A 23,793-nucleotide genomic window follows, 5' to 3' on the forward strand; every position below is an offset into this window, starting at 1 on the left:
ATGAAAAAACTTCAAGGACGAGCTTTCAAGGTAAAAAGTTAGCGCAATCTTACCTGTAGCAAGGCCAAATAGGGTGTATTTTGAGAATTTGCCGGTTTGTTTTCCTCCCTGATGTGACAGATACAATCCAATACCAATAATACCAAAACCACTAATTAATCTGCATGGAAGACAATCATCGAAGCGTCTTGCCACCACTGATGATTCCTGGGTATTTTCAGTGTTTACCATTTGAGCAGTAAAAAATTGTAAAAAACACAAGTTGAAAAATTATCAAAAATCAAAACAAATTCTTGGCATTTCCATTGGAATATTCCAGTGACTGGCATGCAAGTTTTGGGAAAGTGAACGACAGCATTTTCGCGTTTTCCACCATGTGATTCGCGTGATTTCGCGTGTGTATGGTATATATTTTGGTGAAGAACTCTTAATAGAAATGCAAATTTTGTGAGAATAAACTGCAGAAAAATAAGGAATTGTGTATATAATAAGTTTATGTTTCAATAGAGAAGGAAAAGTGCATAAATAGTGTTGTAGAAAAGTGTATCAAAAGAGGACACGTTTTAACTTTCATCTGTACACCAAGAGGGAACGTGTGTGTTTGCAATTTGGGAAATTTTGTGCGGTAAGGAATTTTCTTCTGATAATTCTATTTTTATTTCACTTATATAAAACACACCATACAGACGTCTCCCCATGAGGCAAGAGATTTCAATGGCAGATTACTTTTAGTCTGTGTGCTTTCGTTTTCCTTTTCTCTTTTGTCCGATAAATGTGTCACGGGGCGGATCACACTGAAATCCGGGTGTGATATAGTTGATTGAAGGAGGCGAAAGGTGATCACCAAATATATCGCAATATCTTGCATATTATTTTATTGATCTTAATAAATTGGGTAGATTAATGTGCTTGGGCTCTCGAAGTTGTATTGTGTCAGTAATTCAAGGGATATTTTAAGAGGGATTGTGTAACAAAAAGAGAAGAATTTTAGGGGAAACCCTATGCGTAGACATAACCTCAATAATGTTCTTGCCAATTTGCTGAATGCGGAGGAGTCTTATCACTGGATTACAGTAGACCCAGGGGCAAAAAAAAAACTTGCCAGTGGAAATCTGTCGTGCTTTTGACTCTCAATTCCTATCAACAGAGATAAATATATGTTACTGTTTTCCCTAAGCCGGTTGGCTATAGGGGGGACTTATCATGTGATTCTTTCTGTGCTTTGCAGAATTACAAGAACCGGAAACAATGCAGGAGGATCAGATAATTGAGGTGGAGGTTGTATCAATTGATCCGGACTTTGATTTTGGCTCTCCTGGACGCGAAGATGTCCATGAGACATTTTACGAGGAGGAGGAGGATGATCCCAATGTAGAGGTTATGAATATTTTAGCACAAGTGAATGAGTCCATTCAAGAGGAAAATGCTCGTATTGAGAGGAGTCTCGTGGAAAATGCTTCATCACCACAGAAGCGTGTTCACAAGAAATCTTTCTCTCTTCCGGCATCGCCCACATTTGTCCTTCCCGATGACATGAATCTAAGTATCAGTCTCGATGATATCAATATCGATGGTGATCTGGACACTTCGCTTAATGAGAAAGCAGATGATTTCAATTTGCTTGAATGGGTGCAGGAGGATGAAGAGAAGAAGATACGTAAGACAAAGAAGACGAAGCACAGCAGAGGGAAAGATCTAAATCTAATGCGAGCTGAACTTGAGAAGGAATCCAAGAAGGATACAAAAAAGGAATCCAAGAAATCTAAGACATCTTCTAGCAAAAAATCACAGTTGCGTCCACGGAAGAAAGCCCAACAAGAGACTGAGAGTGAGGAGAATGTAGATATAATTACCGTGTCTCCGAATGCTAAGCATCGGATTCAAAGTGATCCTACGTGGTGTCCGTCACGGAGTACAGCCACAAAGGCACCTCCAAAGGCTACGGGGGAGAAAGTTAGGCAAAATCGTGGAAAGAATGATTTAAATTCAATGAAAATGAAATTTCTAGCTGCTAATCCCATTCCAACCGGGTTCAAGAAGCGCAAGCAGCCTCAGCAATCAGTCAAGAGGCCACTCGAAATGGATGATCATGACTACTGTACACCAAGAAGACGACAAATTGCAGCGTCAAAAGTGAGTCAGGATGAGAAATGTCATCGTAATGTACTGGAGATTCTGGAGGAGAAGAAACCACCAGGGGCTATTGATCGGTCATGGAGAATGGGAAATGGTGATATGATGACATATGTGGTAAAGGAGGAAATTGTCGAGACAGAAAATACTCAAAAGAGCACAAAAAGTCAAGATGTTGGGCATTCACTAGGAGCTGGCAAGAGTTTGCTCAAACCACTCAATCAGAGAATTGAGAAGCCACCGGAGTCTGTCAAGAATATGGAGAATCCTATAAATTCTCTAAGATCCATACGGAAGGAGTTGCAAAAACAACCACCATCAGAAGATTCTAAACCATCTGTAACCTATCGTGATCCCATTCTTGTGGCCAAGGAGAAAGCCTTGAGGATACGTGAGAAGAAACGGGCAGCAGCTCTTAAGTTGATGGATGAAGAAGTAAAAGTGAAATCTGTTCCTCTCATGCCCATTCTTCCGCTCGCTGAGATGACGGGAATGAGGCTTCATGAGGATACAGAGAAGTCTCAGCAATTGCAGACCCAGGAACTCAAAACAACTCACTTGGCCAATGAATATGAGGAAATTGTGATTGTGTCAATTGGGTGCAATACTGAAATAAGTATTCCACCAGAGACTGAATCAGCTAGTAATCTTTTGCATCAATCCTCCCTCTTTTCCAATATCACTGAGACAATAATCAAGACAACGCCAATTTCTAGTAATTCACTCCTATTCAGCATACAAGATATGATGATGAAGAAGAGAAATCCTGGTATAACATCGCCAAGATGTGCTGTCTCACCGCCAAATGGAGCCTCACCGGATAAGCCTGAAGGGGCCAATGGTACCCCAGCACCATCTATTGTGCCTGCGAAGGAACATGGCGAGGATAAAGTGATAATGCATCTGAGGAAAGATCGTATACGACCTACAACAGTTACAATTTCTATTCAGACTGAACGACATGGGGAATTTTCGCCAATTCTTAGCCGAAAACATGGTCAACGGCGACGTTCTCTATCCACAGACTCCTCATCATCATCTACCTCATCATCCTCCTCCTCTTCATCCACCTCAACATCCTCCACCAACACGGAGCGATCATACAAGTTCAGCAGTCACAGGCGTCGGCATTACCGTTCCAGATCACGATCCCGGACAACAAGACGATCGTACAGGAGTCCATCGGGCAGTAGTCGATCGCCATCACCATGCTCGAAGAGATCCCGATCTCGAGATCCACGATCGCGATCAAGAGATACAAGATCACGATCGTACGATCGGAGATCGCGATCTCATGAGAGGAGATCAAGATCACGAGACTGTCGAATGTCCCAGAGATCGAGAAATCCGAGAAAAACGTCTCCAGGTGATGGGATTTCTGTGTGTTTTTTTTTGGGTTAAAGCTGACAATGAAGAATGTGGGTTCGTTTCAGAAGAGAGACGCATCGTGTATGTGGGAAAGCTCGAAGAGGATCTCACAAAAGATGATCTCAAGAGAAAGTTCCAGTCTTATGGGCCAATAACAAAAGTCACATTGCACTTCAAAGAAGTCACAAGGTGAGTATTTTGTTTAAAAAAAATCAATCTTTCACTTTGCAATACTAATTTTAGATTATTTCTTTTTTTATATTTAGTGTTATTCAAAATTTTGATCATTATGCCAGGAGCACAATAACTTTTGTTTGTAAACATGTTTTCAAAATTTCCTATGGGAATGAGCGAGATGACTAGATTTAGATCTTACTCACTCTCATTGAAATGTCAAAAACATGTTTACAAAACATGTTTATAAACAAAAGTTATTGTGCGCTGGGCATAATAAGCGAAGCGCTGGAATGATTGGCAATGAAGGAAGTATTGTCAAAACAAAACAAAATGATTTCTGGACACTTATCTGCCGCGTTTTACAAAATGTCTTTGCATGATAAATTCGATGATCTCTATTCAGATTTAGTACATTTTGCATAAAACATTTCGTAAAAAGCAGTGAATACTTAAAAATATGAGGTGACAATCCGATCTCCACTGTCGATCATCCTTGCGCTTCTCTTATGGTGTCTACACACTAGAAGCAATTTTCGTCAAAAACTGCCTTTTTAAAAAAAAATTCTGACGTTTCTGTGTACAAGTATAGGGGATATTTTCTTTAAAAATGCATTTTTTAAAGATATTTCTACTAGTGTGTAGAGGCCATTATGGCTTAATTGCTTAATGGGCCTTAATTCCTTCTAGTGAGAAACCATTATAGAGAAGGATGAGACAGTTCACGTATATAGGGCAAAGTACTCTTCCTTCGAACGTTCATGCCTTCGAATAATGTGAATTTTCTTTCAGTTCTCCTAAGAGAATTATACATTTCTATTAATAATGTTTTTTTAATAATGCCAACTAGATTGGTAAAATTTCATGAAATCAAAATTCGTGTTCTTTTCTTTTTCTAATGACTCCGGCACATCTTTTAGATCAGGAAAATTTCTTGAAGTTGAAATTCGAAACCCTTTCTTTCTCACATGTTTTACATATGACTATCTCATTCTTTCGCATACCAAATTCCATTGAGCTAAATTGAATTTAGAGTGATGTCTAAGAGAAGAAGAAGAGTGCGAAAGAATGAGAAAGACATATGCAAAACATGTGAGAAAGAAAGGGATCCGAATTTCAACTTCATGAAATTTTCCTGGTCTAAAAGGTGTGCCGGAGCCATAAAGATTTGCATAGTTTATCCTATTCTTCTTCTTTTGAACATCATAGTAAATTAAATTTAGATCAGTCCAATTGTGAGTCCCAAAGAGTGGAATAGACGTGTACGCAAATCTTTTTAGAAAAGAAAAAGACGCGAGTTTTGATTTCATGAAATTTTACCGGTGTGCCGGAGGCATAATGATATAAGGAGTTGGATCGAAATCTATTTGACAGGATTTTTCAGTTATTCAGGAGTTTAATTGTTACATTCATGGAAAATATTTCAAGAAAAACGTGTTAAATAAAATTAGTATTGCAAAGCAACGTTTTATACGTTTTTGTAAATAATTTATTTTTTCTTTAGAATGAGATATGGCTTTGTGACCTTCGAGAGAGCCAGGGATGCTTATGAAGCAATAGATAATGGTCCAAAGAATCCCAATTTGAATTGCTACGATATCAGTTTTGGCGGAAGAAGAGCATTCTGTCGGTCTTCATATTCAGATTTAGGTTTGTTCTATAGAAAAAAAATGGTATAAACGTTCATTTTAACGCTAAAAATGATAATTTTGCAAAAAATACTTGCAGACAATGTCGCTGGGGGATTCTATGGCTCGAGAGATTATTACAGACTACCAATGGATGTACCAGGACCATCTGTATCGGGACGCTCAATGAGCAATGCATATGAAAGCTTTGATGCTTTGCTCCAGTCTTTTACTAAAAGAAAAATCAAACCTTGACTAATGTACTTGTGGCTCTGGCCAATTTTCCTCTTAGTTTCTTATTAACTATGTTCATCCTTATCGTGCTCAGGCAAAGGAATTTCTATTGAAAGTTCTTTATATACTGCCTTTGTTACCAGAAAATACAACATGCAATAGTGTTCCAATTTTTTTCCTTCAATCTATACTCAAAACAAATTATTCCTATCCACCGATAATGTTGGAGAATATTTTAACCAAGAAGGAATTCATCTTAAACATGATAGTCATGAATAGACGAATAGTTACAGATAAAAGTTTACTCTGTGATTGTAGAGAGATATCTTATTATTAGATAGAAATTTGATGGCTTATTCTGAACAATTTCGAACTTTAAGAGTAATAAAGAATACAAAATGGTCTTCAGAAGAACAAGAATTGTTTTTTTTTTTTGATAAACCGTTGCTTAAAGTAATGAAAGGAGTCGTTGATCAAGGAATGGTTCAATCTTTCCTACCAGGATATTAAGTTATAAATTGTTAAGGTAGTAAAGCGTGTCCCGGATTTAAATCCCAACCAAGAAGACAAATGACTCATTAAAAAATATTAGTACATATCAATTCAATTCAATTCAATTTATTAAATTAGCAAATAGGACAAATTGTCCTGTGTACAAAAATTGTCCCTATACAATTAATTGTCTGGGATTTATGGAGTGCGTGGCAGTCACAAATCTGAGGATAAGCTCCCTCTTCCTCTCACGAGGTAAGCTATTCCATAAAATAATCCCCGCTACAAACGGAGTTGCGGAGAATGCGACACCCTGAACTCGGCACACGGAGACACGAAGCCCATGTGGATGAAGACTCTGTTGGATTTCCATTGGAATTTTCTTCTTTCGGAAAACATGGTAACTTCCTAGGGAATTTTAATGGAATTCCTAGAGAACTTTCTATGTGCAATTTCCATTATCGTTCTCTAGGATTTCTCACCGAAATTTCGATATTTACGTCGTCAGGAGTTTTCTCCCAAAAATCTCCAATGATTTCAACAACGAGAATTAGGGTGGAATCTCTGGAAGAATTACCCCGCTGAGGTGTCGATATTTTCCAAAAAGATCCCTTTAAATTCCCTTGGAAAATTTGGCTGGTTTCAAGTGAATTCCAGATGAATTCAAGGGGAAATTTTATGGGGAAGTTTCTACAGGCATTCTTGGGAATTTAAAAGGGAAATTTCCTCCTAGTGTTTTGGAAAATACCCTGGCTAGGATTCCTATAAATTTTCCGAGGAAAAGTCTTCGAATTTTCCAAAACCATTCCCGAAGATTTCCCAGGAAAATCGAGGGGAAAATTCTGTGAAAGTTAAGCTTATACTTCGGGCGAGATGGTTGTCTGGTTGTAAAGTTAATGAACATTGAATATTTTATAAATGAATAGGGGAATTCAACCTGCCATGTGAGGGAGCACCATACGCACAAGTCATCAACTACGTACAGTAGACTCTCGCAAATTCGGCTCTTTTAACACTTGGAAGGACCCTAGTGGCAGCCGCTGCCAATTTAGTTTTCAATTTAATTTTTTATAGTGAAGAATATATTATTTCGCCTGCAGACCCGATTGAATGCGTGCAGAATTTATCTGGCTATTTTTTCGTTATAAAATTTTTAATAAAAATTAAATATTAATGTAAATATATTGCAAAAACAAAAAACTGCACTCGGAAGGACCAAGTGGCAGTTGCTGCCATATGCATTTTATATGGGAGTTTGACGTTCTGCAGATGTAATTTTCTTGATTGTTAGTGTATAAAAGCCTTAAAAGAACAAATTGAAAGTGTTTTTGCAAATTATTGAGAAGAATTATGGGAAATATTGAATTGGGAAATATGTATGAAATATGAATAATTATGGGAATTATTCAATTTTTCTCTTATTTACCAAAGCTCAAAATCCATTTTGTTAAGCGAAGTTAATAGAAAATAGTTAATAGTATTAACTATTGTTCATATGTAGAATTTTTGCTTTGAAAAATAAGAGAAAAATTGAAATATTCAAAGGCTGCCGCATTCAAAGGCAGACCACTTTCCCTGACGCCATGATTCTGATAAAAATGAAAACATCGAATGGTTAAAAATTTTTAGATACAGTACCCAAGGAGGTGAAATTTCTGATTCAGACACCAGAAAAGAACTGACTGAGGCTCCGAATGTTAAAATATATGTAAAAATATTAAAATATTATGTAAAATCCGATAAGTGGCAGCGGCTGCCACTTGGTCCTTCCGTGACACTTTTAATTAGGGTTCTTCGAAGTGTTAAGATCGGGCTACCTTTAAATTCGGGCAGCGGTTGCATTTGAAAAAAGTTTGTTGTCATTTTTCAAGTTTGATTATGATTATCAAATGAATCAAATATGCTCAAATTTGGCATGGTTTGTCTTAGTTTTGATGCGATTTTGCATTATTGAGGGATTTTCATGCAATTTACGTTATATATGAGTGTGTAAACTCAATATCTATATGCACATGAATAAAAAATCGTTGCATTTCAAAAACTTTGTCGCCCGAATTTCTGTTCAATTCGGCTGACATTTCGGTCCCATATGCCCGAATTTGAGAGAGTCTACTGTAGAAAAATAAAAATACAAAAATGAAGAAATAATAAAGGAAAAAAATCAAAAAGGAAAGTAAAAATATGGGGACTTTTTATTATGGTTTTCCCAAGAATTTTCCTAAGAATTATCCTCAAGTTTTTCCGATCTTTCCCGAAGAGTTCCCAGGGATTTCATTGAGTTTTTCTGACCCCTTACTTTTTCAGGGGATTAAAAAAATTATAAAATTGTAAATAATATCCAAATATCAAGAAATATTTTGAGTTATATGATGAACCGGTTTTGCATATTTTACTCATTAAAAAAGGCATAAAAAATTTTCTTTGCATAAAATTGAAATTTCGTAATGAAATTTTTGAAATTTTGTATGTTTCTCCAATATTGCAAAGGCCTTACTCGACAAGCCGAAAAGTGACGTTTTCATTAGCGGGAATTTGGCGCAAAAAGTGATTTTCTCTTGTAATTTCTTGCATTTTTGATCAAAATTAGTTGGTACTGAGTTGTGGAAAGTGTTGAATTTTCATGTGTAATGAGAAAATTCTCTTTACTGTAAGTATTTCATAGAGAAAACTGATAATAATTGAAGAAGTTGATAATCACTTCTACAACTAACCTCAAATCACTTTAGAAATTTTATTGGTCTTTTTCCAGTAAAATTCAATCATTGTAAATCATGAAAACTCGATCAAAGGACAAGGAAAGTGACAAATTACCATCTCCACGAAGATCTACTGATGGAGCTTCTGGTAAAAAGACTGGAAAAGTCACTAAGGTCCGGGAGACAAAGACTAAAATGAATGCCACAAAAAACATTTCTAAAGTAATTAAATTACCACTAAAAGATAAGAAAAATCTCCCTGGAGATATTTCTGAGCAAACAGAGATGATTCCAAGTGAGGAAGTTGTGAAGCGTTCTCGAAGGAAGCCGGCGAAAATAGCCGCTGCAACGGTAACGTCTCAGGGAATAACGGCAACTAGAGGAAAAAAAATTGCTGCAGAGAAGGGAGATGAAAAACAGCCTTCGAAAAGATCTAAAAGGCAGCAGGAGAAGGCAGGAAATGAAGAACAGATCAAGGAGAAATCTGATGGAGGAGTTAAGGATATGGCAAAAAGTCAAGGCAGAAAAGCCAAAACCCCTCTTGAACCGGTCCCAGAGGAAAAAAGTGATAAGTCCCCAGTGAAAAAAGAAAGTCGGTTGAGAAAGCAAGCTGCCGAAACTCAGGCAGGACCAAGCAAAGGAATCAGTACAAATGATGCTGCACCTGACGTGCCAGAGGTAAAGAAAACACGGAGGGTACGCAACAGGAAGGAAAATTTAGTGAATGAGGATCCAGTGCCAGAGAAAAGACCTACAAGGACAAGAGGGAAGACTCCAGTTCAAAAAGCAGAAGCTTCTGAAATCAAAAGCCAGCCTCTCCGGAAGAGAAAGAATGTCACTAAAAACAGTGAAAAACAGGATGTAGCTAGAGATAAAGGGAAAGCCACTGGTAGTCGTGGAGAGGCAAAAGTACAGGATAGCGATACATTCGAGTCAGATACACCCCAGAAAACACCGCTGGAGGTAAATGTTGTTGTTCATCATCCACCTGCTCAGCTAAGTGAAAGTGATGAAGAATTATCAGACAAAGAAAATAAAGTAAGGCAGAATGTATCAACAAATTCTGAACCTGCTGCAAATGCAAGTGTCGAGAAGAAGCCTATTTACAAGATTCTGGGATCAAAAGCTAATCCTGTGGCTTTGGATCAGTTGATTGTGATGGAAGATGCGGCAGCAGGTGAAACCAGTGGTGTCTATGACTTCTCCCTGAGTCAAAATGGAGCTGGTGGTAAAGATGCGAAGAAAAAGCGAAAGCGCAGAAGACGCATAGTTATGCCGAAAAAGGTTAAAACTAAGAGAATTTGGAGTGATAAGGAAGTCAATAGGGCCAAGAAGAAAATGACAGTGACGCAGATGAAGATGGAGAAACTGCAATCAATTCCGGCTCATATTCGTGAAAAAGTCAGGGATAAAGAGAAATTGAAGAATAGGCAATCTCTGCATGCATCAACTCCCTTGAAAACTGTTCAGAGAATGGATGTGGCAAATGTGATATCGCCAATTCACCAAACCGATGAGGAATTCGTGGAGAGGCCGGCTTCTGAAACTCACGAGATCGACAATGACATGGATGATTCCAGATTTGTTGAAAATTTGTCCGGAGACAAAACTACGGTTGATCCTCCGAGGAAGGATGATGTTCAGCCATGGAGAACAGATGAGGCTCATTCTCTGCCCACAACATCCCATGTAAGACATTCAGATCATGACTTCCTGCCCACTTTTTCCAGCGATGTGATCATCAAGGCTACTCCGAAGAAGCCAAAGCCGTCCCCCAGAACACCACAAACAAAATCCAATGATCTTGATCATTCTGATCCAGGACCATCATCCCTTCCTGAAAAGACATTCAGAATCAGTCCTGCTTCCAAGTCCGCAGAAAATGTCAACACTGAACAAAATATCCCAGATAAGGAAGATCCTATTTTCAATTACACTCTGGAGAATTTCTTTGGTTTCGAAACAGAAAATACCCTCGAAGTGGATGTGGAGATTGCTGAGAAACATGGAGAGGATGCGCTGCGCAAGGAGCGAGAACGCCTTAAAGCACTAGCTCCGCCTAAAAAGAAAGTAAAAATTGAAAAAGTAACTCCAGTTCGTCGTGGAAAAAGGGTACAACAGCTCACAATTAAGGAGGCCATTCCTTCAACATCCAGGCAGCCACATAAGAAGACGCCAGATGAGGATATTTTTGAGCCTGAGAAACCAGACCGTCGCGAAAAACGGGCTCAAAAACTCACTTCCAAGGAAGCCATTCCTTCAACATCGAGGCAACCGCCTAAGGAAGCGCCTGATGAGAATATTTTTGCACCTGAGAGGCCAGAGCCACGAAAGAGTTATTCCCGTCCGAAAGCACGCCAAATTGAGAGGGAGTCATCGGATGACAGTGATGAAGAGAAGCCACCGCAGACAGTGGAAGAGGAAGGCGAGGAAATTATGAAAAAATATCAAAAAAAGACGAAGACAAAATCCAAGGCAAAGGTCAAGGTGAAGGATTTGAAGCAGGTGAGTGGCCTTATTACAATTTCAAATTCAAACTGATGAGTGATAAGGGGGTTCCCTAATTACAAGGTTAAAAGAGGTCTAGGGCAAGTGTGCCGTATTCCGGCCAGCTTGCAATTCCGGCCACCTTTTTTGTTCCTCGAATTTCTATGATTTTTTAGTTTTTACAGTAGACTCTCTCTAATTCGGCTCTTTTAAGATCGATTCGAAAAAAGTTTGTTGACATTTTTCAAGTTCGATTATGATTATCAAATGAAGCAAATATGCTCAAATTTGTCGTGATTTGTCTTAGATTTGATGTTATTTTGCATTATTAAAAGGTTTTCATGAAATTTATAATAGCAATGAGCATATAAACTCAATATGAGTATGTAGATGAACAAAAAATCGTTGCATTTAAAACAATTTGCTGCCCGAATTTCTCTCTAATTCGGTCCCAAATGCCCGAATTTGGGAGAGTCTACTGTACTCTAGAGATTATACAATGCAAAAGAATAACAAAAAATGTAGCTTCGACAAACGAGATGACGTGAAAAAGGCATTGGAAGAATTCCCAAAGGGCAAGGAACTATGAGAATGAAGGTGGCCGAAATAAGGCACCAAAGCTATGTTTCCATTTTTATTCATTTTAAAATGTATTAAGAATAATTTTAAAGTAAAAACGATAAACTTTCTTCAAGGTTCTAAGCATCACTCCTAAAGTAGAAGGAATGAAAAAATCAATTTCTATTAAAAATATTGCATTTCAAACTTAAGACTTTTGCGCTTGCATGCAACTATGCCGAAATTTGGCACACTTAACCTATATATTTTCTAATTGCTTAAATTTAAAGACAAACTATCTTAAAATAAACACCAAAAATTTCAGAAGCCAATTCGAAATATTTCCGAAGATACTGAACGAAAGCAAAAGACCGCGGAGCAGATTTGCAAGGAATCGGGCGAATATCCAAAACTGTAGCGCGTTTCATCCACTTCTTATTTTTACAATTTCGTTGAATTGACGGGAAAGATTGTTACGGGCCGAATAAAACGAATGAAAACTTCAGTAATAAATGTACTGCTAAATGGTTGTAAACCAATTTTTCTATCAAAGTTAAAGTCAAATTGTTGTCCAAAAATGCGTTATTTTTTAAAAACTGAAAAAATTTAAATACAAAATAAAAAATTTAAAACTATGAATAAATAAATACGAAATACAGTCATAATGGCTCTAGCACACCTTTTAGATCAGGAAAATTTCATAGCCAAAATTCAAAAATTTGTTTTTGTCTATATTCTACTCTTTCCCACTCTTCTTCTTGTTTTGAACATCACACCAAATTAAATTTAGTTCAGTCCAATTTTGAGTCCGAAAGAGAGGGATAGATTTAGGCAAACTTTTTAAGAAAGACAGGGGCGCGAATTTTGATTTCATAAAATTTTATCGATCTAAAAGGTGTGCCGGAGGCATAAGAATTAAAATTTTATTTTAGTTGCCTTTTCTTAGACAAGAATGACGAGCTGCGTAGATTTTCTGCTAATAAAATTCTGCTAATGCATTAGGCCCCTATTTTATAAGATTTTTTCAAAAAAAATTATTTGAGCACATTAAATATGTATAAATTATACTAAAAATTCCAAGATTGATCGCTTCTTTGTTTTCCAAAAAATCGCGAAAAACGGCTCGTCTTTTACCTTCTAATTAGGGAACTCCTTAAGTGAAAAACTTTGCGAAATGATTATTTTCTAAATCGTTAGTAACATAGTCATTAATTAATTTAATAAATTTGGGTTTACCACCAAGCTAAAATCAAATTTATTAAAATTAATTTCTCTTTTAAATGAAATACTATTCACAATCTCTCAGTATAATTTTTTAAAATGCTTCAAAACAAAAAAAAAAACTGGCAGGGGAATTGTACCAAATTTCGACCAGCGTGCAATTTCGGTCACTTTTTTTGTTTCTCAAATTTCATGAATATTAAGTTTATGCATCTACTCTAGAGATTATACAATGCTAAAAGAAAACAAAATGGTGCTTCGATGAACGAGATGACGTGAAAAAGACTAAGAATTTCGGAAGGGCAAGGAATTATGAGAATCAAGGTGGACGAAATATCATCCAAAGCTGTTTAAATTTTTATTCATTTTGAAATATATTAATAATGATTTTAGAGAAAACAAAGACACTAAACAATCTATAAGGTTCCAAGCAATATACTTAAAAAAAAAGCAACAACAAAAATAAAAAAAATACATTTTGTAGACCTGACCCAACCGACATGACATTTAAACTGACGATTGACGGGGTTTCCGCGAGGCGGCGCTCCACGACGGACGAGGACTGACGAACCAACGGACGGCGACAGAACGAGAGTGGACGTGGACACGTTAACACGTAATAAAGTAGAGAGTCCAAAGTATTGAGCGTTTTTTTTGAGTGAATTGAGTGAAAATGAGGAGGTCTACAATTTCAAATTTAAGACTTTGACGTTTGCATGCGCAACTCTGCCGAAATTTGGTACGCTACCCTAAAGCTAAACTAAGTTGTAAGGTGAAATTCTTAACTTGAGCCATCTCGGGATGTTTTCAATTCATTTTGAAGCTAAGTTTAGGGACATAAATGTTAAAATTATTAGTAATAATAAATGCATTTTTATTGCTCGAACTCAGACAGCAATACAGTACGACTTCAATACTGCAAACGCGTTTGATTCTTATAACTTCTTTAATTTTCTAAGTTAAAAGAAAAATTTCGGGGCAATCACCTTCCAGATGAACCTCTAATAAAAAAAGAAAGATTTTACAAAATTCTACAATTCTAAGACATAAGTTCAAGTTCGGCACATGGACACAAGGGTCACTTTGGTCAAAAAACGAGTTCAAGAAAAAAAAAATTGAATTATCTCGGCTCCAGAGCAACTGATATGATCAAGTTCTTTGGGAAAATTATAGAGGACATTCTGGTCAACATTTCACCCAAATATCATCTTTTTGTCGGTTCATTTAAATCCTAGATAGGGTAAGTGTGCCAAATTCCGGCCAGCTTGCAATTCCGGCCACATTTTTTGTTCCTCGAATTGTCATAAATTTTTGGTTTTTACATACTCTAGAGATTATACAATGCAAAAGAATAACAAAAAATTTAGCTTCGACAAACAAGATGACGTGATAAAGACATTTGAAGAATTCCCGATAGGCAAAGAACTATGAGAATGAAGGTGGCCGAAATAAGGCACCAAAGCTATGTCAACATTTTTATTTATTTTAAAATGTATTAAGAATGATTTTAGAGTAAATAAAGATGATAAACTGTCTACAAGGTTCCAAGCAATACTCCTTAAGAAGAAGTAATAAAAATATTCAATTTGTATTAATAATATTGCATTTAAAACATGAGACCTTGGCGCTTGCATGCAACTATGCCGAAATTTGGCACACTTACCCTATTTTGATTTAAATAAAAAAATTGCAATTTTGCAGAAATTTGATACCAAATTGCTGTATAATATCTCTCATCTTTAGTTCCAAATCCAATTGGCATGCAATCCGAGTTTGCTCACGTTAAGAATGTCACCTACAATAGCCTGATCTAGTTTTTTTTTTAACTTAAAACTGCAAGAGTTATCATTTTTTGTGATTTACCGTACACTGAGTATAACAGTCTCTTAAAAAATAATAAAAAAGCATTTTCCCGCTTCTCGATGTTCTCGATACTTACAATGTCTCAACATGAATACTTAATTACACGTAAAGTGATACGTGAAGAGCAATTTTTTTTAATGATTTGAACATTTTAGTTCCCTTTCTTCCTAATAAATACATCATTATATTTCTATGAATTGCAACGGCAGGAAATGGATTATGTAAATTCAGCAAGAAATCCATTTTAATTTTCCTGCAAAGTTTTTTTTTTAGCATAACTCCCAAGAATATTCAAAGCGAACTGAAGCGAAGAAATTTCTCCTTTTGAAGAAATGTAATCACTGAGGGAAAATCTGCTTTATAAGTAATGTCTTTCTACTCTTTTCAGCAACAGGAACTCGAGGAATTCTGCACGTCCTTCAATGAAATGTGCGACGAAGTGGAACAATTTGAGATGTTGGTGGAATAATTCACAGGATTCTACTTCTTTACTCTTTCTTTATTTTCCATACTTTGTTTTTCAATGTTCACAAATTTGCAATTTTTCTGTATACCTTTTTCTATATAATTTCTGGAATCATAATCGTATTTTTTTCATATATTTCTCTTTGTTTTCTATTATTTTTTTTTTGTGTGAAAGGCATTGGCATTGAGAAGCCTCAAACTATCTCCTTTATAGACCTTTAAGTAAGAAGTTTTGTTTAGGTTTTTTTTTCATTTGAAATATAGATGTGAAGTGTTGTAATCATTATTTTTTTTTGTCTTAATATTCTCTGTTACTGAAGAAATATCTTGCAAAGTATCTCTATTGCCTTTGAAATAAATCTCTATATATTTTTTTAAAAGTTACTTTACGTAATTGCTTAGGATTTAAAGAGAAAACTTTGTCAAGGAAGCAGAGATTGAGGTTACTGATTAATTTAAAAAAAAAGTATCTCAGAGATATAATTAAAGTTTCTTTTATTACACTTGAAAAGAAAAAAAGAAACTCCTCAATATGTTCAATTAAAATAAAATAAGAAAATGTATCATTAAGCTGAAACACTCTCCATCACGACTAGAATTTAAGCATAATATGATAAAAAAAATGAAGTCGTACAAAATAATAATAAATAAGGGTATAAATAAAATTCATCTTGTGTACTATTTCTCACTCTAAACCTACTATTTATACGTCATATTTTATTCCTAATCAGTTACGTGTATTTCTTTTCCCTCTAATATTTTCATTAGTCATCTTAAAAAATAATTTTCATGCAAGGAGGAAAAGAAAATAAACATGAAAATATCTTTTTTAGCCTTTGTATAAATTGCTCTTTTTTTTTCTTTTACTAAATTCTCCTGTCTTATGTGCTTAATCTCACAACTCCCCTCGAACCCGAGAGAGAAGAATACTTTTTTTTTGCAATAAATTCAAACACACCTCTAAAAAAAATAATAAAAATAAAATTAAATCTTATCGGGTGGTTGAAAGTTAGGCCTCTTTGCGAGGGGTTTTTGCATTATCCTTGTCTTTTTTTTTCTACTCGCCTTGGCCAGGAAGTTTTTTTTTGTTTACCTCATTACATTTGACTCTCTTTGCGCCACTGAAATGTACCGGATTTCACACCAATACTGGATGATCCTTGATTGCTGCTGGACGAGAGGATGTTATTTGTGCGCCTGATGAGATTAGCTGCTGAATCAAAACGACTACGAATCATTCGAACAGCTGGATTTGTTGCTATTCCACTTCTCTTTGAGGATTTCCTGCAAATTACACAATATTACCAATTTAGCCCTCATTTCACTGATTAATCGTCGCGTGTATCATCCCGTGTCGTATTTTGCTCCTATTGAACATTAATTATTGTACTTTTGAATAGAAAAATTGCGCTCACAAAATACCATTTTTTTGGACAAGATATTGAGAATTAAATTTAGGAATAAAGTAAGTGAAACCGGTGGCAGCCAATAATCCGAAAGCTAAAATCCCGAATGTTCAAAATCCTGAAAGGGATGACATGAGAGGGAGGAAAATCTTTAGGATAATTTCCCATGACACAGAATGTTTCCTTTTGCCTGCAGCAAGCGCAGGTGCAATAGTGGGAGTAGCTATGACATTTTTAAGAATTCGGTATTTTGACCGGAACAAAATGATTTTTTTTTAAAATTGTTTCGCTGTTTTTTTTTATTTAGTGCCCATAGTTTTGGACAGGGTGCTTCATGAATGTTCTAAGTTTGAAGTGCGATATTTTCAATACTATTTGAATTCTTTATAATAATAATAATAATAATAATGTATTTATTCACAATAATAGGATCATCCCTTTTACAATTGTGAAAGAAAAAAAGATAATAATAAAAAAAAACTAAAATAAAAAAAGGATACAAATGAAACTAAGGAGAAATAAAGAGAGAAAAGAAGAGAAAAAAAAGAAAAGATTTTCCACATCTCAAGCTTCTCAGGCCTCTATTTGAAAAAATTGGCGAATGGCTGCAGCAGAAGTGCGCTTATCATTCGGTATGCTATTGTAAGCAGTAACGCCTTTAACAAACAAAGTTTTATAAAGGCAGTCACTGCCCACTCTAGGCACCAAGAGTCCCCGAACCCTGGCCGAACCCCCCCTAACCAGAAGACTCGACAGGTACTCAGGACATCCGGAAATCAATAGGTGAAACAGGAATAGAACAGCTCTCATCTTCAAAAGGGGTCTTAGATCACAACCAATGAAAACGTTTCTACAGTAGACTCTCTCTCAATCGGGAATATGGGGCGAAATGTCATCCGGTTTATCGATAGATTTGGGCGTCAAAGCCTTTGTAAATTCCACAAAAAGCGCTCAATTATAAAGAATCACGATAAAATAGGAAGAATTACAGCGAATTTGAGCGAATTAGCTTCATAATTAAACGTGAAAATTGTCAACAAAATTTGACGCCCGATTGAAAAAGAGCCGATTGAGTGAGAGTCTACTGTATATGGAGTGATGTGATCCCGGCGACTTATGCCGCAAATATACCTGACACAATCGTTAAAGGAGACCGTCAGACGACGAATTGTGTCACTATCCGCCGCAAAAAATAGCTCTGCTCCATAATTAAAAAAAGGAAGAAGAAGCGCTCGCGCGAGGATCAAACGAGTGTCATAGGGCGTAATGTCCCGGAAGCGTCTAAGGGTATACAGGGAATAGTTGACCTTTCGGCAAATCGAAGTGGCTTGATCAGACCAAGAGAGAGTTGTATTGAAGATTATACCTAGGTTTTTGACCTGATCAGAAAAAGGGATAGTTTCACCGTAAAGGTGCAATGGACAGGAATCAATGGTAACTCCTTTTTTAGAAATCACAATAGCTTGCGACTTTTTAGGATTCAGAATTAATCCGTTTGATAACGCCCAGCGCTCAATTTTAGAAAGATTACCGTTCATTAGGTGAAAAGCTTGAAGAGGATCAGAAGGATCACCCTCAACATAGATTTGAAGGTCATCAGCATAAAGATGAAAGGAGCAATTTTTCAATACTGAGGGTAAATCATTAATGAAGAGAGAAAAAAGCAATGGGCCTAGTATTGAACCTTGTCCAATGCCCTTATTTAAAAGAGAAGGGGGCGAAATATTCTCACAATACTTCACGATTAGTGACCTTCCAGTGAAGTAGGATTGTATAAGAGCAACTGCTGAGGATGAAAATTTAAAAAGGGAACATAATTTATAACATAGGAGATTGTGAGGAAGGCTATCAAAGGCCTTAGTAAAGTCCAGCAGGACAAGAATTACGAAGCGACCTCGATCCATTGAAGACGCAATGTCATGGTTGACTCTCAGGAGAGCCGTCGTAGTGCTGTGGCCCTTTCGAAAGCCTGACTGAAAGTCACAGAGGAGCCTATTGTCCTCTAAATATTGTGATATCTGCTCGTGAAGAAGAAACTCAAAGGCCTTTGATAGAACAGGAAGAAGGCTAATAGGCCTAAAATCAGAGGGAGATTTAGGATTAGAAATTTTGGGAATCGGAACTACAAGAGCCCGTTTCCAAGAATCAGGATAATTTGAAGTTGTGATTATATGATTGAAGATATCAGTGAGCACTGGAAGTACTCTCTGTTAAAAGAGTTGTTTAAAAACTTGTTAAAAACTTGGCAAAATAGTTATCGCTTTTGTTTATACTAAAATTAGTCTTAACACTTTTAAAAATTATTTAATATGTAGAGAACAATTTGACTAATTTTGGACATCTTCCTTGTTATTTTGGACACTGCTTGTAATTTTGGACAGCCAATTCTCCACAATAGAATGCTCATTTTCTCCATTTCAACAACCTATCTTATCAAGTCTCCTTGTTTATAGGAAGTAATCGTAAAATATCACAAGGAGCCCAAAAATTTTCCAAATGATTCATTAAGGTGCGTTGACTTTGGTACTCCAAGTACGCGCGGATTCGCACATTCCCTTACCTTACCGGGACCTTTTTGATCTTTTAAGGATGAGACACTTTACGAACCGAAAATCAACAATAAAAATGAAACTTGTAAACATAATCAATGATAGGTCTTAGACCTAACCATGAAAAGTCCAAAAGAGTCTGATTCGCTGTATTTTTTACCTCGATGAACGATGGGTACAAAAATAGACAAAAAATTTAAGTAATTTTTCTGACAATAGGGTAAAAAGTGAAAAGCGAGACAATTTGGAAAGTGGGACCAAGCAGTGTGGAGGAATGTGAGACACCACCCTAAAAACTTGATAATAAATAATTAAATATTTCAATTTTTGATAAAAAGATTTTTAAATTTAATTTTGTGGTTATTTGAGAAGTTAGAAAATGTAAAAATCGTTAAAAAACAAGCAAAGGGTGACTTGCAAGAAGAATTTAAAAAATGTATTGCATGCGTGATATTCATAACCCTGACACGGTAGTTGTCATTTTTTCTGTTTCTTATGGAAGTTGATTATTCGGCATAATTTGTGAAATATTATTAAGTCCGTAGTGAAAATCGAACGTACATCCATTTAAAAGGTGAATAAAAAATATTTGTTGAAAATTTAGTGTGAGCAATTGCTTACGAGAAATATAACAGAACTTCGTGTTTACTTCAGTCTTATTTAGCTGTGATGAAGTACTAACAATGTTTCTTCGCTTTTTTTGAGTGATATTCATTGAAGGCATTCCTGGGCTGATCTAAGATCAGCTGATTCTTCCAATACAAGCACATTGTCATGCCCAACGCACAATAACTTTTATTTAGTAAACATGTTTTTGACATTTCAATGACAGTGAGTGAGATCTAGATCTAGTCATTTCGCTTATTCTCATGGGAAATTTTGAAAACATGTGTACAAACAAAAGTTATCGTATGCTGGTCGTAATGCCCAGCGCACAATAACTTTTGTTTGTAAATATGTTTTCAAAATTGATTATGAGAGTGAGCCAGATGATTAGATCAAGCTGTCACTCACTCTCATTGAAATGTCAAAAACATGTTTACAAAATAAGAGTTATTGTGCGCTTGGTATGAGAGAGATCTACATCTAGTCATTTCGATCACTTAGTCCTAAAGCTTAGCTATATGGCTTATATTAGCTGTTCTAATTTCTTATCAATCAAGATTTTTTGGAAAAAAATAACTTAGGATTAGATTATTAAAGACAAATGCCCACTACACTCTGAAAAAGCAATAGGGGAAAGGCTCATAATTTTGTCCAGTTTCTTATTTTGGACACTTTGAGGATGAAATTAGACACTAAAAATAAATTGATTAAAATTAGGGATTTTTATTCCAATATTTAATGAATAATGAATTCTATCTAAATATTTGTTCTTTTTGGAAGATTTTAACACTAAATACGTTAAATTTGGATATGATTTGAGTTGAAATTGCTTTGTTGAAAATTCAGTGTGAGCAATAGCTTACGAGAAATATGACAGAACTTCAGTCTTATTTAGCTGTGGTGAAGTACTAACAATGTATCTTCGCTTTTTTTGAGTGATATTATTGAATATTCATTGAATATTGTGTTGATTCACGTTAGTGGTGATTTGTACATTTGACCTGAAATGAGATTTGCCTTGTGAATTAGATTTTTCGTGTGAAAAATGTGAAATTTTTTAAGACATTCACTAGTGAGGTGATACTTCTTATTTTGGACAGGTGTTTTTCTCACGAAATTTCGTGAAGTTTTAGCTTTTGTGATGACTAGGTTGGACAAATGCCTACAGAAACAAAGGAGTATCATCTCTACGAAAGAGATATAGCGAGAAATGCTTTGAAAGGCTTCCGGAAAGGCCAGGGAATGAGCGAATCCGCACGTACTTGGAGTACCGAAGTCAACTCACTTTAATGAATGATATGGAAAATTTTCGGGCTTCTTGTGACATTCTACGTTTCCCTTACATGAACAAGAAGAGGATTTGGTAAGATTGGTTCATGAAATGAAGAACAATGGGCATCCTGTTGAGTCGGATTAGCTGTCCAAATTTACAGCCAAGTTGCAAAAATTAATAACCAAGTTGTCCAAAATTCAAGCCAAATTCACCTTTACATATCAATTCATATTTAAACGTATTAAAACTAATTTTAGTAAAAATAAGACGATAGCTTGCCAAGTTTCTAAACAACCCTTCTGAAAAGAGAGTACCATAAAAAGTCAATTAGTATTGAAAATATCGCACTTCAAACTTGGAACATCGATGCTTATAAGCAGACTGGACAAAAATTATGAGCCTTTACCCAAAAACTGGTCACTATTTAGGATTTTGAGACTTTCGGGAACTGAGCTAAACCTCTAGTTTGAAGATTGCTTTAGATTGAGAAAACTTAATTGCCTAGGCTTAGGTTATTTTACTTAAAGAGGGAACCTGAAATACAGAGTTAAAGAATCAAATTTTTTTTCATTCACTAAGCAACACGATTTTTGGCACACGAATCTCGCATTTTACGTTGTAGACTCTAGTCTCCTGATTACGAATCTGTTATTGGTTTTGCTCCTACACGTCATAATTTTCTTTAGTTTTTTTGTTTTTGCTGTTTTGTCCTTATTCCTCTGATCCAATGTTCAGAACTTAATAAATATTGTCATCCGTTGGAGAGTTCAATAGTTGTGCTCTAACTTTGTAGAATACATGATGTTTTACCGGATGCCCATTCATTAAATTCTATACACTACTGGGTAATGGAAGCAACAAAATACTTACGCTCCAGAATTGGAATCCTTGTTATTGCCCAAAATAATCCTCATGTGCGTATCTCTGGCAAAATGTTGATCTGTGGAGTTAAGTGCCTGATTAGTAGCTCCTCCAGTACCACCGCCAATTTCTTCGAAATGATGTGCTGGTAAGTGTTGTCCTGGAGAACTGATGTCGCTGCTGGGTGAATGGGGAGGAGTAGCATAGAGTGGGGACATGCATCCCAAATCGAATAAATCAGCTTCATTCACTGCAAATAATCACCATAGGAAATCCCTTATCACATAATTTATCATTCAACGGGACAGAGTAATTATCATGCTTTGTTTCATATTAAATGCGGTCAATTTCACTGCAAAATGCTCTTTAAACAAGTATTATTAAAGTATGATTTTGTTTTAATGACATACTATTTGCTCTAGTAATTAAATACAACTGTATTAAAATTTAAACGATAATATTTATAAATGATACATTAAAATTTTATTGCATATAATGCACATAATGGATAATTAGGTGAAAATTTGCATTTTCCGCTGTTATTGATATATTAACTTTAAATTGAATTAAAAGTTTTCTGATAATGTGCTTTGTTTTATTTCCAGTTTTAAGAACCTCATGAATTTAACAATTGTATTAATATATTAATTTTGTATAATTAATTAAAATATGATTTTACATGTTTTATATAAATTTTATTATTTCATTTTAAATTTTTTATTATCCTTTTTTACACTTTAAATGACTTGAAAACAAAATGAAAATTTTCCAAATGTAATTCTGATGCATTATAGTCAGGCCAGGTAACTGCGACGATTGCAAAACTCGGATACCGCGACCGATTCAACTCCGATAAATCCACTTAAAATATAATTTATATTTTTATTTTTATATTTAATAACTGCAGTAACATAATATAACTATTCTACTTTAAGAAAAACTCTCATCGCCTAACGATAGTGCTATCCTTTTTGTGATGGTTATGATAAAAGAAGCTCTCCGTAGTTCTATATTCATGAGTGTCAAAATTTTGAACTTGGAGCCCCTGTATCCAGACAATCGCTTGACGTAGGTCGGATTTTATATATGTTCTGAAAAGGTCTTGACATCAGCTAAAACATACTAAAATTTCAGCTCAATCGGATGAGAGTTTTGTTTTGACAGTTATTCAAAATGGCGGACAGAAACGTCAAATCAAGATGGCGATCATACCATCTTGTAGATCTCGGTCATTTTATCTTAAGTTCCCAAAAAAAATGGATAATTTTTAGCCAAATACTTTTATAATAAAGCTTTAGAAAGACCATAATATGCAATTTTATGACATAAATCATGCATTCTTACGAAGATAATAGTGAAAAAAAAGTATTTTAATAAAAATAATAAACAAAATCGAAGTGGATTATTCTAGCTAGATAAATTTAGAATAAATTTGGGCAATTTACTACTCTGAAAGCGATTTTGACATTAGACCTTCAGATAACTTTTCACAGAGCCGTTTTTTGGCTAAATACCCATATTTGCATTTCATTAACTACTACTGAAAGTACAAGAATCCTTTTGGAGATCATTGTACCTTACTTAGTACATAACATATCGCTATATACTTTGACATGGTAGACCGGATCGGCGAAGACTATCAATAAGTGCTAGAATTAATGAAAGTCTCACGAACAGCAGAGTGCAATGCAAAGTCACCTTCCTCCCCCGAGTGCAAAGTCACCCGCAACCACGGTATGTACTAAGTGAAGAAATTCCGGAAGTGATCATGTAAAATCC

The 23,793-nt window shown here is 35.6% G+C and overlaps 3 protein-coding genes across 8 annotated transcripts in view; 2 read left to right on the top strand and 1 right to left on the bottom strand.

Annotated features, from left to right (window-relative positions):
* LOC129803043 (pinin) overlaps window positions 1-5,951 on the top strand; it is a 28,992-nt gene extending 23,041 nt beyond the window's left edge. For 2 of the 5 annotated variants that reach the window (XM_055849399.1, XM_055849372.1), the window contains exons 2-5: window positions 1,229-3,499; window positions 3,567-3,690; window positions 5,180-5,325; window positions 5,404-5,951. In XM_055849399.1, the coding sequence (XP_055705374.1) occupies window positions 1,249-3,499; window positions 3,567-3,690; window positions 5,180-5,325; window positions 5,404-5,558 (2,676 nt within the window). In that variant the 5' untranslated portion in view covers window positions 1,229-1,248 and the 3' untranslated portion in view covers window positions 5,559-5,951. Of the gene's footprint in view, window positions 1-241; window positions 626-953; window positions 3,500-3,566; window positions 3,691-5,179; window positions 5,326-5,403 lie in introns of those variants that run through there. The other 3 variants (XM_055849363.1, XM_055849390.1, XM_055849381.1) reach the window with 3 other exon arrangements.
* A 2,574-nt stretch (window positions 5,952-8,525) lies between these two features.
* On the top strand, window positions 8,526-15,984 carry LOC129803157 (muscle M-line assembly protein unc-89). Of its 2 annotated transcripts, none has more exons than XM_055849523.1 (3): window positions 8,526-8,676; window positions 8,779-11,230; window positions 15,243-15,984. In XM_055849523.1, exons 2-3 carry the CDS (start codon window positions 8,801-8,803, stop codon window positions 15,321-15,323), a joined length of 2,511 nt encoding a protein of 836 aa, XP_055705498.1. In that variant the 5' UTR covers window positions 8,526-8,676; window positions 8,779-8,800; the 3' UTR covers window positions 15,324-15,984. The 2 variants fall into 2 exon arrangements, with proteins under 2 accessions (XP_055705498.1, XP_055705506.1); XM_055849531.1 differs by having other exon boundaries at window positions 8,529-8,676; window positions 8,756-11,230.
* LOC129803148 (ankyrin repeat domain-containing protein 50) overlaps window positions 15,524-23,793 on the bottom strand; it is a 40,079-nt gene continuing 31,809 nt past the window's right edge. The window contains exons 7-8 of the mRNA XM_055849509.1: window positions 22,024-22,264; window positions 15,524-16,603 (exon numbers count right to left, since the gene is read on the bottom strand). Of these exons, the coding sequence (XP_055705484.1) occupies window positions 16,417-16,603; window positions 22,024-22,264 (428 nt within the window). The 3' untranslated portion in view covers window positions 15,524-16,416. The remainder of the gene's footprint in view (window positions 16,604-22,023; window positions 22,265-23,793) is intronic.

This window comes from Phlebotomus papatasi, chromosome 1 (assembly GCF_024763615.1).
Source record: "Phlebotomus papatasi isolate M1 chromosome 1, Ppap_2.1, whole genome shotgun sequence".
Lineage (NCBI taxonomy): Eukaryota > Metazoa > Arthropoda > Insecta > Diptera > Psychodidae > Phlebotomus > Phlebotomus papatasi.

Excerpts from the sequence above, each read along its gene's own strand:
- LOC129803157 (XM_055849523.1), top strand. The coding sequence starts at position 8,801 with ATGAAAACTCGATCAAAGGACAAGGAAAGTGACAAATTACCATCTCCA. Across the intron at positions 11,231-15,242 it reads AGGTGAAGGATTTGAAGCAG|CAACAGGAACTCGAGGAATT; the intron begins GTGAGTGGCCTT and ends TACTCTTTTCAG.